Source organism: Elephantulus edwardii, unplaced genomic scaffold, assembly GCF_000299155.1.
Source record: "Elephantulus edwardii isolate Elephantulus edwardi_28Jun2011 unplaced genomic scaffold, EleEdw1.0 scaffold00030, whole genome shotgun sequence".
Lineage (NCBI taxonomy): Eukaryota > Metazoa > Chordata > Mammalia > Macroscelidea > Macroscelididae > Elephantulus > Elephantulus edwardii.
Window position 1 is genome coordinate 19,453,326 of NW_006399780.1, and position 13,334 is coordinate 19,466,659.

Consider the following 13,334-nt stretch of genomic DNA (forward strand, 5'->3'; position numbering starts at 1 on the left):
TGGGTGGTTTTTTTGTTTTTAATGTTTTTTAGCGACACCCCCACCCCAAAAGAGGCTGAGTGTGTGAATGTGTGTTTTGTGTTTGACTCATCTCCTAGAGCCTTTCTAGAACGTCTCTTGGCGGGTTTAATGTAAGTGAGAGACCATAACGTTGATTTAAATATTATCCAGGTGACCACAATAAGTCAAGGTCATAAAACAGTAATGTCAGGACGGTCTTGGTGCGCGCGAGAGGTGGATTTTATGATCTGCAAATATAATGTGGTGCTGCAGTAAAAGATGCATTTAAAGGTGACTGGAGGAGGGAAAGAAGCAGAGAGCAAACTGCAATCTTGAGGAGCAGACGGATCTGATTGCCTGGGGTGCTGGGCCCAGCGCACCCCACTGCTGCTGGGGGGTACCCCAAGAGGCCCCCACCCATCCAAAGAGAGGAATAAACTTAACCGCCGGAGGGGGACGAGGAGCTCAGCCTCCTTCAACAGGAGCAGCAGCAGAAGCGCCCGGCAGAGGCAGGAGAAGGAAGCAGCGTCAAGGTAAGAGAAGCGGTTTCTTCTTCTCTTGGCGGCGGCGCAGGGACTCGCTGTGTCCCCAGGTGCCCGGCATGGGCCAGCAAAGTCGGATGGAAGGTGTCTCAGGCACTGGGCTTGCAGAAAGCCGGAGGCTCACCTGGCAGCCACTTAAACAGAGAGGGCAACGGCCAAGTGCTCCCTCTCCTCTCCTCCCCAGACCTCTGTATGGGCTTCGGTGGGAGTTAAAGGGGTGAACTGGTCATTTTGGGCTTCTTTCTGCTGGCAGGCATTTAGAATCGCCTTGAGGTTGACACATAGGTCTAAGTGCTGCTCAGTCCGCTTGTCTGTGGGGAGGAAGGAGCTGCGGGGTGTGTAAGGAAAGCATTTGGGTTTGAAGCTTAGGTTTTCCTGTTTTTTTTGCTGCTGTGAGTGTAAGCCTTGGACGGGCTCTGTGTCTCCACACTCTCTGACTGTGGGACTTTGCCAGACAAGTGGCCTGATTGGAAGTAGCTCCGGAGCATAGGCGCCTTAGTTCAGTCACACACAGACCAGAAGCAGGAGAGAGCCCGGAGAGTGAGAGGAGGAGAGGGAGTTTGAGGAGAGGGAAGGGAAGAAGGATGGACAACCCAGTTCGAGTGGAAGGACGCCCCAGCTTCCCCCAGGGCTGGGACCAGAGGCAGGGGACTGCCTCCTCCGCAGTCCTGGGGATGGAGCAGGGATTTGGTGGCCAGAAATCCTATTTCACCAGATTTTCCCTGAGCAATTTTCTGAGATCAGAATCTGGTCAGGCAATCAGACCCTCCTAGCCACCCAGTCACTTGAAGTCTGCCCTCCAGTCCTCAGGGAGGTTGTGGGGGCGGAAAGGGGGACGGGGCTGAATTTCTTCCTTCCCCAACCCCCTTCCCTTCTCCTCTGGATAGATGCAAAGCCGAATCTCCCGCCCTGCTTGCTCAGCTGATCTGTGGCTTAGGTAGTTTCATGTTGTTGGGATTGAGTTTTGAACTCGGCAACAAGAAACTGCCTGAGTTACATCAGTCGGTTTTCGTCGAGGGCCCTAACCCACCAGTCCTGCTTCCTTTCTCCCCAGGGGAGCGGCCCCACAGCCTCCTCCCCCATCAGGCAGAGCGGGGGACACACTAAGGAGGGCCAGCTATGAGTGAAGCTGCGGGATAAGTCTGAGGAACCCCGCTTTATGCCGTTCCCTCCTCAGCTTGTCCCAATCCCTGTGACTGAGGGAGAGGAGTTTTTCCTGCAGCTATTGTCTCCTGGGCCCAGCTGATGGAGACAAAGAAGGTGCAGCCAATTCCTAGGAAATTCAGGAGTTTGAGGAAGAGATGGCCTAAAGGGCCAGCTTATTCGGGCAGCAGGGTGGGATGGGATCATTAAGGGGGAGAATGGCAGAGAAAGAAAAGGAAGTCTCTGGAATGTTTAGTTTTTCTCACCTGCCTTTTACAAGTAAAGATTCTGTCTCCAGTTGGCAGGCACTGGAGCTTCCTCTTTTAAAAAATGGGGTACCTAGGGCATCCCAAGAGTTGGGGAACTCTGAGCCCCAACCCAGTTACCTCCTGTTCCCCTACTATAACTTCATCTCCATGGGCAAAGGCATATTTAGCATGTTAGGAGGTTAGAGGAAAGCCATCAAATCCAAGTGGAAACATGCCCCCCCCCACACCCCCTACTGGGAAACCTCAGGGCAAAAACCTGGCTCTGATTTCTGTCTGGCTGTCTCTGGTCCTGCAGGCAGGCCTTGGTTTGTGTGTCTGTGGCTGTCAGGCAGCTGTGTGCCTTTTCGGTGGCTGTGTGGAAATGTCTGGATGAACAGAGGTGGCCTGGTGCCTTCATTGCCACGTTGTTGGAAAGGATGGTTGGTGCCAGGGGAAGAAGGGGAGGAGAAGGGGGTCAGGATAATCTGAGCCAAGTGAAAACTTTGCAAACCTTCCTCCCACCCTTCCCTCCTTTTCACCTCTGGTGTTTCAGGTATGGTCCTGGTTCCTAGGGAGAAGGTGCTTTAAAGAGGTTTCTCTGACCCCCCCCCAAAAAAAAGGGCGTGTGGGGTCCAGGAGAATAGGGAGATGCACTCCTTCCCTCAGAGAGACTGAGGCAGTGGACACTAAGAGAAGGAACATGGATCCTTGGTTCTCATACTTTGGAATTATGATGATTAATTAAAGCAGTATAAACTTTGTAACAAGGTACCGAAATCATGTCCACTCAAGGTAACCAAATCTGTACACTGGAATCTGCATCCTTCCAGTTGTCTTTGGGGAGGTAGACTTACTAGTACAGGTCTCTGTCCTATCCCTGCCACCTCAAGGCTTTCTCAAAGCCGTGCATGAATTTACACACATACTTAGTCCTCTCTCTCTAGTCTCTCCCTTTTGACCATAAAGAGAGTGAAGGAGAAAAATAAGAATCAAGCTTTTTTAACTCCCAAGCTGAATTGGCCATCCTGTCTTTTCCCGATTCTTTTCTGGGGGGTAAAAAAAAAATCTCCTTCCCTTTCCATGGCGGCTGAGGGAAAACAGAAAAGCGTTCAAAGAAACAAACTGGTTTGAGGCAGATGAGGGGGCACCCAGACAGGAGGAACCCCAGCAGATCGGTGTCTTCAGATTGTCCAAAGCATGGAGCCGGTTGGAGTGCAGGGAATTCCAGGCAGGGGCGGGGCGCTCGCGAGTGTCTGGCTTAGGGACTGTGTCCCTGATGGACCGAAATTCACCAATGAACGACTTCTGCATTTTGGGTACCCCTGCCCCCATTTCTGCTTTAGAGTCATTGGGCAATGGGGGCGGTAACAACAGAATTGGGGTCGGGGTGGCCCCTTCCCCAAATTCTAGGGAATAGGGCAAGGTCTCATAGGGCCAAGGTGAGGGCCAGTCTGGTGGCCAAAGTCCACTCCAGGGCCCTGGGGCTGTGGATCATGGCTAAGGCGAGGGCGATTATTTATTCACTTCGCTGGAAGGGAGTCTTCCGAAGGAACAGCGTGAAGAGGAGGGAAAAAATTATCTCTCTCGTCTGAGGATATTAAGATGGATTTTTATTTCTTAAAGGACCCTTCCCGCAGAGAGCGCATAAGCGTAAACTTAATATATGCTCCTCAGCCCAACTCCAGAAATCGCAATAAAAGTTAAAACCTCCCCTACTGGTTTTTTTTAATTATGATATGGGAAAGAAGAGCAGGATTTATAGAGCTGAACTCTCGGCGTGTGAGTGTTGGAGACTTGCGGGAGAAGGAGCAAAAGGCAAGAGCTCGCCTAGGAGAATCTTGGTCTGGGATTATCTCGCCGTCTGTGGGCACTCCTGCTCTGCTCAGGCCGATCCTCTGTGGCCTCCCTGGAGACTCAGCTCCCCACAACCTCTGCCCCAGCCCAGCGTCTGGTTTCGGTTCGGAGACACAGCCCTTTCCCGGAACAGGTGAAGAGTGGCGACTGCCTGGGACAAGTAGCTGCGGGTGGGAACGCATGGGCGCGCGGGGCTTTGTGTGGTTCCGGTGCAGGGGGCGAGGGCTGAAGTCCCGGGCAGGGCTGCAGCCCGCGGGAGGCTTGGCTGGGCAGGGCATCACAGCCTGGCGCCAGAGGAGAGGAAAGGAGAGGAGACCCCTGACAAGGTGGACTGTATGTGGACTTTGGCCACAGATTTAGGGTAGTGGGGCTCTCAGGCGGAGGCCGCCGGCAAGGCGGGCAACCGGATGTTGAGTCTGCTGAGAGGACCTTGAGGTTTGTTTGGTGTTTTGGCTGCCGAGGGGCGGCGGCCGAGAGAGTGTGGAGCGCGCAGTGCGCGAGGCCGGGCTGCGGGGCGTGGGCTAGGCAGCAGGGCCTCCACACCTCTGCGGCTGGAGGCCGTGGCCTGGATGTTGGAATTGAGGCCGATCAGTGGTCACGGCACGCAAAATAAACGCAGTTAAGGATCTTCCCCCCCCCACCCCACCCCTTCCACCTAAGAGGGTCTTTTTCCTCTCTCTCTTTCGGAGATACCTGGATTTGGTCCAGAGCAGGTTGCCTGCAGGAGGGCCAGAGGAGCGGCAGCGTGCAAGGGAGGGAGAGGGAGGGAGGGCGAAAAAGAGGGAGGGAGGGAGGGAGGGAGGGAAGGAGGGCGGGCGGCGGTGGCTGCGGTGGCCGAGGCTTCCCTCCCCCGGTGGAGGCGGCTGCCCTGCATCTGTGGCCGTGGGGAGCCGAGGAGCAGGTAACGAAGGAGCTTCCCGAGGCTGGATTGGACCAAACTGGAGGAATGGAGTCTTCCGGGTCTCCAGCAGAGGCCCTGGAGGGAAGTGAAGGTAGGGAGATCGCCTCCCTCCGGGCCTGGCTGATGGGCCTCGGGGAATGTTGAACCTGTATTTGATATCAGGCTCACACTCATGTTGTGAGTCTGTCAGTCTCTGGAGGTGTGGTTTGCCTGCCTGTCTGTCTGAGAGGTCCCAAACTCTGGACGCTAGGTGTGGGGTGGGGATTGGGAAAATTCGCCGGAATGTGAACTTTCATTCATTGGATTCTCTGCAACGAGGGCTGGTAGCTGTACCCCTAAGTTAGGAGAGAGTTTCCCTCCTGCTTTCTGGGTGAAGAGTCCCCAGGCTCCTCCGCCACAGGCAGTGTTTCTAGCTCCAGGTTCGCGGATCGCGGTGAGGTTAGAAGCCAGACAGCTCCCAGCTAGGCAAGGAAGGAGGCGGGAGAGACACAGCCGCTCTGGCCCCTTAATTGTACTTCGGGCCGTATTGTCTCTTCTTTCCACCTCAGCTTCTTCAGTCTAGCCTCCAAAGTCACTGCAAATTTCTTTGCGACACACACATAACACAAAAGATCAGGTAACAAGAGCTCAGGGCCATGCAGGCGCCGTACAGGGAGCACCCCCAGCCCTGGAGCTGCCCCCTCCAGTGTCCCCCTACGCTGGTAAACTAGGAAGGGGTTGGGGGAGCCGGAAATAGCCCAGTGAGCTGCCGGGCGCAGGGCGGGGGCGCCGGCGGGGAAGGCAAGCCCGTCAGGCCGTCAGGCCGTGGCGTTGAGAGGGCCACGTTCACAGTCCCTGGGGCTTTCACTTCTGCTGGGCTTGGGGGCCTGGCTCCTGGTGTGTAGGGACCCCAGATACCCACCTGGGGTGGGGGCAGGACGCGGGTCTCCTCGCGGCAGGCCCGGAGAACTCAGTTTCTTCTTCCAGCAGCAGGCCTGAGCTAGGGAGGAGTTGTGTGTGGGTGTGTTTTTCCCCAACAAAGAGGGATCAGGAGAGAGAAGGGGGGAAAGTAGAGGAGAACTGGGGAGGGGGCGGGGAGGTAAAGAGGGCAGCGAAGAGGAGGTGAAATGAGCCCATTTCAGGGGGAGAAGGAAAATGAAAGCAAATGGAGCACAGCCTCGTCCGCGCAGGGCGGGTGCTGACGGGCTGGGAGAGGACTCCCTGCCTGCGGCGGCTGGGGATGGCTCACTGGGGGCCCCTGGAAAAGCCTGTTTTAAATTTAATCCGAACTTGACGGTGTGGATTGAACCGGAGGGAATTTAAATCACTAAGAGAGAGGTGTGAGACAGGAGAAAGGGATGACTTGAGCCTGTCTGTCTAACTGTCTGTCCTTTCTGGGGCTTTGGTTTGGACTTGGTTATGGTCTCAGCTGCTCAGGTTTGAGGTGATGGAGTAAGGGCGTCCCTCCTCCTTGGCGGACTCTCTGGTGCCCAGGGAGAAATCTTTTGAGGTGGGAGGCGAGCTCTTAAGACTAGAGTGAATACAGAGCTGCCAGCTAAAGCTGGGTTTGCCCACCTCCCCAGCAAGGCCTCTGAGCGGCCTCCACTCCCTCGGGTTCACCCCAGCAGCGCTGAGAAAAATGGACAGGGGTGGTGGGGGTGTGAGGGAGCTGTGGAATCTGGTAGGAAATTCATAGGATGTAACTGAAAACAGGAAGATGAGCCCCTCCTTCCAGGTGCCCCCACACCAACAAGCCTAGATATGAGAGGATCCTGGAGGCTTATTTCAAATCCCTGCCACTCCACCTCCCAAAGAGGAGAATAGGATCTCTAACCTGCATGTGATTGTGGAACCTCCAGGACCTAGGCCTGTTGGGCACAGGGACGCCCATCCTCTTCCAGCCCCCCTCCCCAAGGCTGCCTCTCTTGACAAGGCACAGTTGAAATGGGGCACTGGCGGGAGGAGGGTGTGGGCGAGGCCTGCTTCCTGATCCACAGCTGTGCCTGCGCCTGAGTGGGGAGGGTCCGAGTTCACGCTCTGAAAAGAAGGCGACAATCTCCCCTAGGTTTCACGGAGGATTTGACGGCAGCAGGGAGCACAAGGCAGGGATCCGCTGTCCCATTGCTGCTGCCTCCACTGGCTTGGCAGGCAGGGTGTGCAGGCAGCTAAGGAATTGAAAAGAAGACGTGGCCAAAGAGGGTAGGAGAGAAAGGGAAGTCTGTTTACAGCCTCTGTGTCTATTTGGGGGGGTTCCCAAATAGCAGAGCCCCAAAGAAGAGGATGCTTAGGGGCATCTTTACTCTAGGAAAGCAGAGGCTCAAGACAGAGGGGCGCTGCTGCCTGACAAAGATGCAAAAGAGGAGCTAGCGTGAAACCTCCTTCCTCTTCTCCGATCCTTGACTAGAATGTGGCTCTGTGGCTAAGCCCCCAGCTGCTGTCTTAGTGGTTGCCTGAGCAAAAATAGGGCTCTATATCTCAGAGTCCTAATGTGTCCACCAGAGCAGGTAATCTAGAGGGGCAGGAGAGAGGTCCTTTTCCTCCTTTGTGTCCGGACAGGAGTGGTGGCCGCGCCCAGAGCTGGTCCCGCGGCAGAGGCCCGGCTAGCGGACTGCACAATGCCATGGCTGCTCTACCAGCCCGTCCTGCCTTGTCTTGCCTGTGTCTTGCCTTCGTTTGGCTGCCTTTCTTTCCTCTCCCTCTCCGCATGCCTTCCCTTCCCTGCTATCTTTCTCTTGCCTTCTTTAATTTACCTCTCCCTTTTTCTTTTTCCCACTCTTAATTTTCCTCCTTGCCTTCCTTCCTCTCTGCGGATCTAGCGCCGTGATGCAGTTGTTCTGCCTTAGGCTGTCCCTCGCTTTCCCAGTCGCTGTCCCCTGACTGTCCTCTTGGTCAACCTGGCCCCAGGTCCACTGAAGGCTAAATGTCCCTGTTCATTTGCTGCCAGCAGCCGCCCAAGAGCTGAGCAGGGTCCCCAGCCGCTGGGGGCTGGGGGAGGTGCTGTCGGGGCTGAAGATTTGGAGAAAGCCATGGCTTTCCCTAGTCTTTTCCTTGAACTAGTATGGGAGATTTTTTGATTGACAGCTAACCCTACTCCATCAAGGCCAAAGAGATACTCTGTTTCTTGCTGCAATTTGGATTTCCCAGTCCTGATGAGTCCCTGGAGCTGGGGGGTGGGGGAAAAGAGAGTGAAGGCAGGTTAAGAAGCTGAGGCCACAGGCCACCTCACCTCAGCCAGGCATATCTCTCTCTCTCTCTCTCTCTCTCTCTCTCTCTCTCTCTCTCTCACACACACACACACACACACACACACACACACCCCATTTGCTGAAACCCTAGCCCGTATAGACCGAAAAGGGAGGAAAGAGAGAGGAGGAAGAGATTCAGGGATTGGGGTGAGGGGTCTGGTGGTCTGGGGTGGATGCTTCGCTCCACAGCTCTACCAACCCTTCCAACTTTCCTCCCCACAATATACATACATTCTCTCAGATACCTCTCCCCAGCCCACCTCCATTCCAGAGGAGACAGAGATGCAGGAGAAAACCAGGCTCCCTCCTAGGGACAGGAGAGAGAAGGAAAGGCAGGTAGGCGCTCAGTCTGGGAAGCCTCCTCCTTCCATGCTGCCTCAGCCTGTGTCTCAGTCTCAGCTATAGCCCATTTCCCCAATATACACTGGGTCTTGTCTCTTTTGACCCTGAAATTGCACCCCTCCTTCAAACTTGCTTAGCCCCCACATCCTGTCTCTGGAGACCAATTCTCCTTCTCACCTGTTCACACACACACACCCCCCCTTAGCCAACCTCCCTTGGCACCCTCACTGAGAATTTCCTGCATGCCTAAAGCCCTCTTTTTCTAAGCCACCCCTGAACAACCTGATTAAAGGCAAGAGGTTGGGCAATGAACTCCAAATTCAAGAAGGGTAGCAACCAATTTATAGGGGGTAGGACTCCAAGTTGCTTGATCTTTCCTTCTAATCATACTGCCCCCTCTGGAATTCCTGCATTCGACCCCAAATAAATTGCTTTCTGCTATCCCTCTACTGCCTTTTTCCTGTTCCAAAAACAGCCTACAATTTTATTTAATGAAAGACACATTTATGAACAATCAAATGATCCTCATAAAATTTTTATTGAAGGACGTAAAAACAAGCTACTTGCCCACGACCGAGGTCGCTCTTTCGCCTTGCCCGCTCTCACCCTGGCTCTCTGCAGACTGAGCCCTGAAGTTGACTTCTTTTTTTTTGGGGGGGGGTAGGCAGGATGTCTTAGAGATGGAGTTGGGGGCAAAGGAAGATGAACAGAAAGACTGGATAGGGACGCCCCACTTAAGTTGTACAGGCTTCTCTTCCACTTCTCCAAGCTGGCAAAGAAAGATACACAGATAAATAGACAGTAAATTTAAAATCAAGGTTCTTGTAGAACTGTGCTAAGGCAAAAAGAGGATTTCTGAGGAAGATGGTAAAGGCGTATGGGGATCCCAAAGTCTCACCTCTTCCACCCTCGGGCCACTTTCCCTAAGCCATTCCCTCTGCTAGATTTGGGGGGGCTGAATTGGCCAGTAGCAGCAGGACGCTCCCCTTTCCCTCCTTTCCTCCCTCCACCCAGCCTCACCAGTCCCCTCCCACCCGCCCTCCTTCGCTGCTGCTACTGCTCCTGAAAGAAATACATACTGAGTATTTAAAAACGCATTTTTAAAAGCCACGTTCCGAACTGACAATCGCTGATCTCGGCTCGCGCAGAGGCTGCGGGAGCGTCGGGGCCGACAGAGACGGATTACGTCAAGAAATAGTTCCTCCACCTACCTCGGCGGCCTCCCCGCCCCTGGGGGGCTCCCTCGTCCGCTGGGCACTGGGGGCCGGGGACCCTGTCTTCCGAGGACTGGCATTTTCTCCCCCTTTAAGAAAAATTCTCATGGGGGAGGCAGGGAAGCCATCTACTTGTGGGTGGACAAGGGCAAGGGGGCTTCTGATGCCACAAGAGCCTTCCAGGAGGGCTGGCCAGCGCCTTGGGCCCAGAGTTCCGGACCCCCAGGAAAACGCAGGTCGCGGGGATCAGCAGAGAGAAGGGGGTGGGAGAAGAGGGGGGGAAAAAAGCAAGAGGGGGGGAAAGCCTCTGCGCATTGATCCGCGCCGTATTTTTGGGTAAATACGATCACGTGGGGGCCAGGGAGCCAATGAGCTGCGGGGAAAAGGCTGGAAAAATAATTACCTGCCTTGATTGTTCTGTGAGCAGATAAAAAGTACATATACAGTTCATACAATAATCTTATGTATGTAAAACCCTGTTACGATGTCGGCGACGGGGCCCATCAGTAACTATTACGTGGACTCGCTCATCTCTCACGACAATGAAGACCTCCTAGCGTCCAGGTTTCCGGCCACGGGGGCTCACCCCGCCGCCGCCAGACCCAGCGGGCTGGTGCCGGACTGTAGCGATTTTCCGTCCTGTAGCTTCGCGCCCAAGCCGGCGGTGTTCAGCACGTCGTGGGCGCCTGTGCCCTCGCAGTCGTCCGTGGTGTACCACCCGTACGGCCCCCAGCCCCACCTCGGCGCCGACACGCGCTACATGCGGACTTGGCTCGAGCCGCTGTCCGGCGCCGTCTCCTTCCCCAGCTTTCCGGCTGGGGGCCGTCACTACGCCCTCAAGCCGGACGCCTACCCCGGGCGCCGCACCGACTGCGGCCCGGGCGACGGCCGCAGCTACCCGGACTACATGTACGGCTCGCCCGGGGAGCTGCGCGACCGCGCCCCGCAGACACTGCCCTCGCCCGAGGCGGACGCCCTCGCGGGCAGCAAGCACAAAGAGGAGAAGGCCGACTTGGACCCCAGTAAGTTGGGAGCAATTTTCCTTTACAACCGGCGCAGGAGGGGAGGGGAAGACGGGCGGGGGGGGGGGAGCCGGATTACAGCCCCTAAGACGGGCTCAGGGAGCGCGGGAGAAGGCGAAGGGAAGAGGACTCAATAAAAGCGAATTACCTTGAGGAGCTTTCAGGAACAGGAAGGTCTGAGAAGGGGGCCTGGGGAGCCAGGCTGAGAGAGGGCCAAGGGGGGCTCCTCTCCCAGGAATTGGCTTTGATGAGACCCCCGCCCCCCACCCCTACCCCAAGCTTTTTGGCTCAGTCACCACTTTCGAAGAAATGTAGACAGGAATAGGGGCGGGGGCGAGGTTCATTTTATAGTTTAAAGTGGGACGGGGCAAAAGTAGAGAGGACATTGAGGACAAGGGAAAATACCCCAGGGAGAAGAATCACCCCTACTTCTCAGCCAGCTTGAGGATCCTCACCCCATTAGAGACTTATAAAGCAGAAACTCTTTGGGTTCTTCCTCCCCCAAGAGCACTGGGGAGAGGGGGTATGGGGAAATTTCTTAGTCTGGGAACTTGAAGAGATGAGGACTTCCAGAGTTGGGTGAGAGAAGTGGGATCTAAGTCTCTTTAAACTTGAAAACCCTCTTCTGAGGGTCTACAGAAAAAGAGAGTTGAAAATAGGGGTCACAGATGAAGAGTGGGGTGGCATCTGCCCAGATTAGAGAATTCTACACATTCACACACATGCACTTCAGTAAGGGAGACTGCTTAGTGTTGCAAAGAAGGGATGGGGTAGCTGGAAGGACACAAGGAGGTTGCAGGACCAGAACTGGAGAGTGAAGGGGAAAGGGCAGGAGAGAGGTGCAGCCAGCCCCTGGGTGTGAGTTTGTGTCTGGGGTAGTCCTAGGATGAGGCTGAAGAAAATCCTTTCCTCCATCCCTATAAGGGGCCAGGGCCTAATTATACCCCTCTGAAGGCTTTCCTCTTTGCCCTCAGCTACTCCCATAAACCTGAAATTGGAGGCTTGGCTCCTGCAGAGCCTGTCCTGAGGCTGGTAGGAAAGGGACACTGAAAGCCAAACAGTGAGGCTAAGATATAAGGGAGCCCGGTCCCCAAGGCCAGCAGCTCTCTGGGGAGGGGAGCCAGGCTTTGCTCTTCTCAACATCACCCTGAGACTTCGCCTCAGCAGGGTAGAACTCCAAGCAGAGGCAAGCGCAGAAGAGGATAGTGAGGGGCTTGGGGACCCTCAGGGTCAGGAAGCAGAACTGCTGAAATTTCAGGACTTGGTATGGGTTGGGAATATGGGAGGGGGCAGAGGAGGGGGGAGGAGAGAGACCTCACTATAAAAATAAAAAACAAGAGAGAGAAGCATTTATGGGCCTATGAAACGGTTGGGAATTTTGACTTTTTATGAGGATACTCTCGAATTACTACTCTTGAAGCAGAGGACCAGATTGTAGGGGCTTTGATAGCTTCAGGTTTTCTACAGTTTTAGGTGCTGAAAACTGAAGTAGGGGGATAGATAGGGAGGGAGTAAAATGGAAAAGGAGAAAGAGAAAATTCTTAAAGTAAAAGGTGTCCAAATTCAGGTTCAGTTATTGAGTTGGGGAGCCTGGCTAAGCCTGGGTTTGGGTGGCAGGATTCCTGGTCTACAAGGGGCTCTACTGACCCCTGCTTATCTTTGGCCCTCTAGGCAACCCTGTGGCCAACTGGATCCACGCCCGCTCCACGAGGAAGAAGCGCTGCCCCTATACCAAGTACCAGACGCTGGAACTGGAGAAGGAGTTTCTCTTCAATATGTATTTAACCAGGGACCGTCGGTACGAGGTGGCCCGGGTTCTCAACCTCACCGAGCGGCAGGTCAAAATCTGGTTTCAGAACCGAAGGATGAAGATGAAAAAGATGAATAAAGAGAAAACCGACAAGGAGCAATCCTAAACCCTGCCCCAGCCTGCTGCCTCGGCACAGCCAAGGGAAAAACAGAAACCCCACAAAAATACCCCAATCCAAGCAGGAGAGAGCACGAAAAAAGGAAAGGAAAGAGCAAGATAGAGAAACGATAATCAACTTAAACAGGAAAAAAAAGAAAAGGAGAACTCTTGCAATTTGGGAGGGTTCAATATTGAGAAATTGGTGTTTTAGAGTTAGTTCTATCCATGGAGGAGGAAGCAGGGAGAGAAACTGCATTCTCTTCTCCAGCGCAACTAAAATAAATGACACACATAAATGTGATCCCCCCCTCCTTTCTTCAGAGAAGCCAGTACTTGAATCGCTATATTTCTTTCTTTTTTTCCCTCCCCTTCTGTATCGTATTTGATCAGGGTCACCCTTCCCTGGGCCACTTCGTGTGCATATTTTGTAAAAAAAAAGAAAAAACACACATACACAACAGTGGTTCCTAGCCCAGAAACTGAAGGGTGAGGGCTGGGGATTGTGCCCCACCGGGGGCTGGGTTTGACGAGCAAGCAAGCAGTGCAGGCCAGTGCCTCAGGCGTGTACATAGCAGTGTTTCCTCTCATCCCCAGCATCCGTCCTGTAATGTGCTTCTGTTTGTTATGGTAGAACAGCTCTGTGTTAATATATCGAAGTCACTTAAAAAATCAGAAACTCAACTGAATCCAGTTCTCATTATTTCTCCTCCTTGTGGCTCTCCCAGGCTGCTGTCTCAGGGGAGGCAAGTGCTGAGATATTTGGGGGGTGGGGGTAGCTGAGCCTGAGAAGGGCTCCCTAAACCTCAGAAGGGCAAGTGCCTGCTGCTTCTTTCCAAGCAGGGCGGGGGGCTTGAGGGGCGGGGTGGAGTCTGTGGAGGCCTGGGTCCAGCTTGTGCCTGCCTCGGCTGGCTGCCTTCAAGCTTTCTGGTGGCTGG

At 54.4% G+C, this 13,334-nt stretch overlaps 1 protein-coding gene across 1 annotated transcript; it reads left to right on the forward strand.

Annotated features, from left to right (window-relative positions):
- The first annotated feature begins 9,856 nt into the window (after positions 1 to 9,856).
- Positions 9,857 to 13,064, forward strand: HOXC9 (homeobox C9). The gene is made up of 2 exons (XM_006883914.1): positions 9,857 to 10,490; positions 12,162 to 13,064. Exons 1-2 carry the CDS (start codon positions 9,953 to 9,955, stop codon positions 12,404 to 12,406), a joined length of 783 nt encoding a protein of 260 aa, XP_006883976.1. The 5' UTR covers positions 9,857 to 9,952; the 3' UTR covers positions 12,407 to 13,064.
- The last annotated feature ends 270 nt before the right edge of the window (positions 13,065 to 13,334 follow it).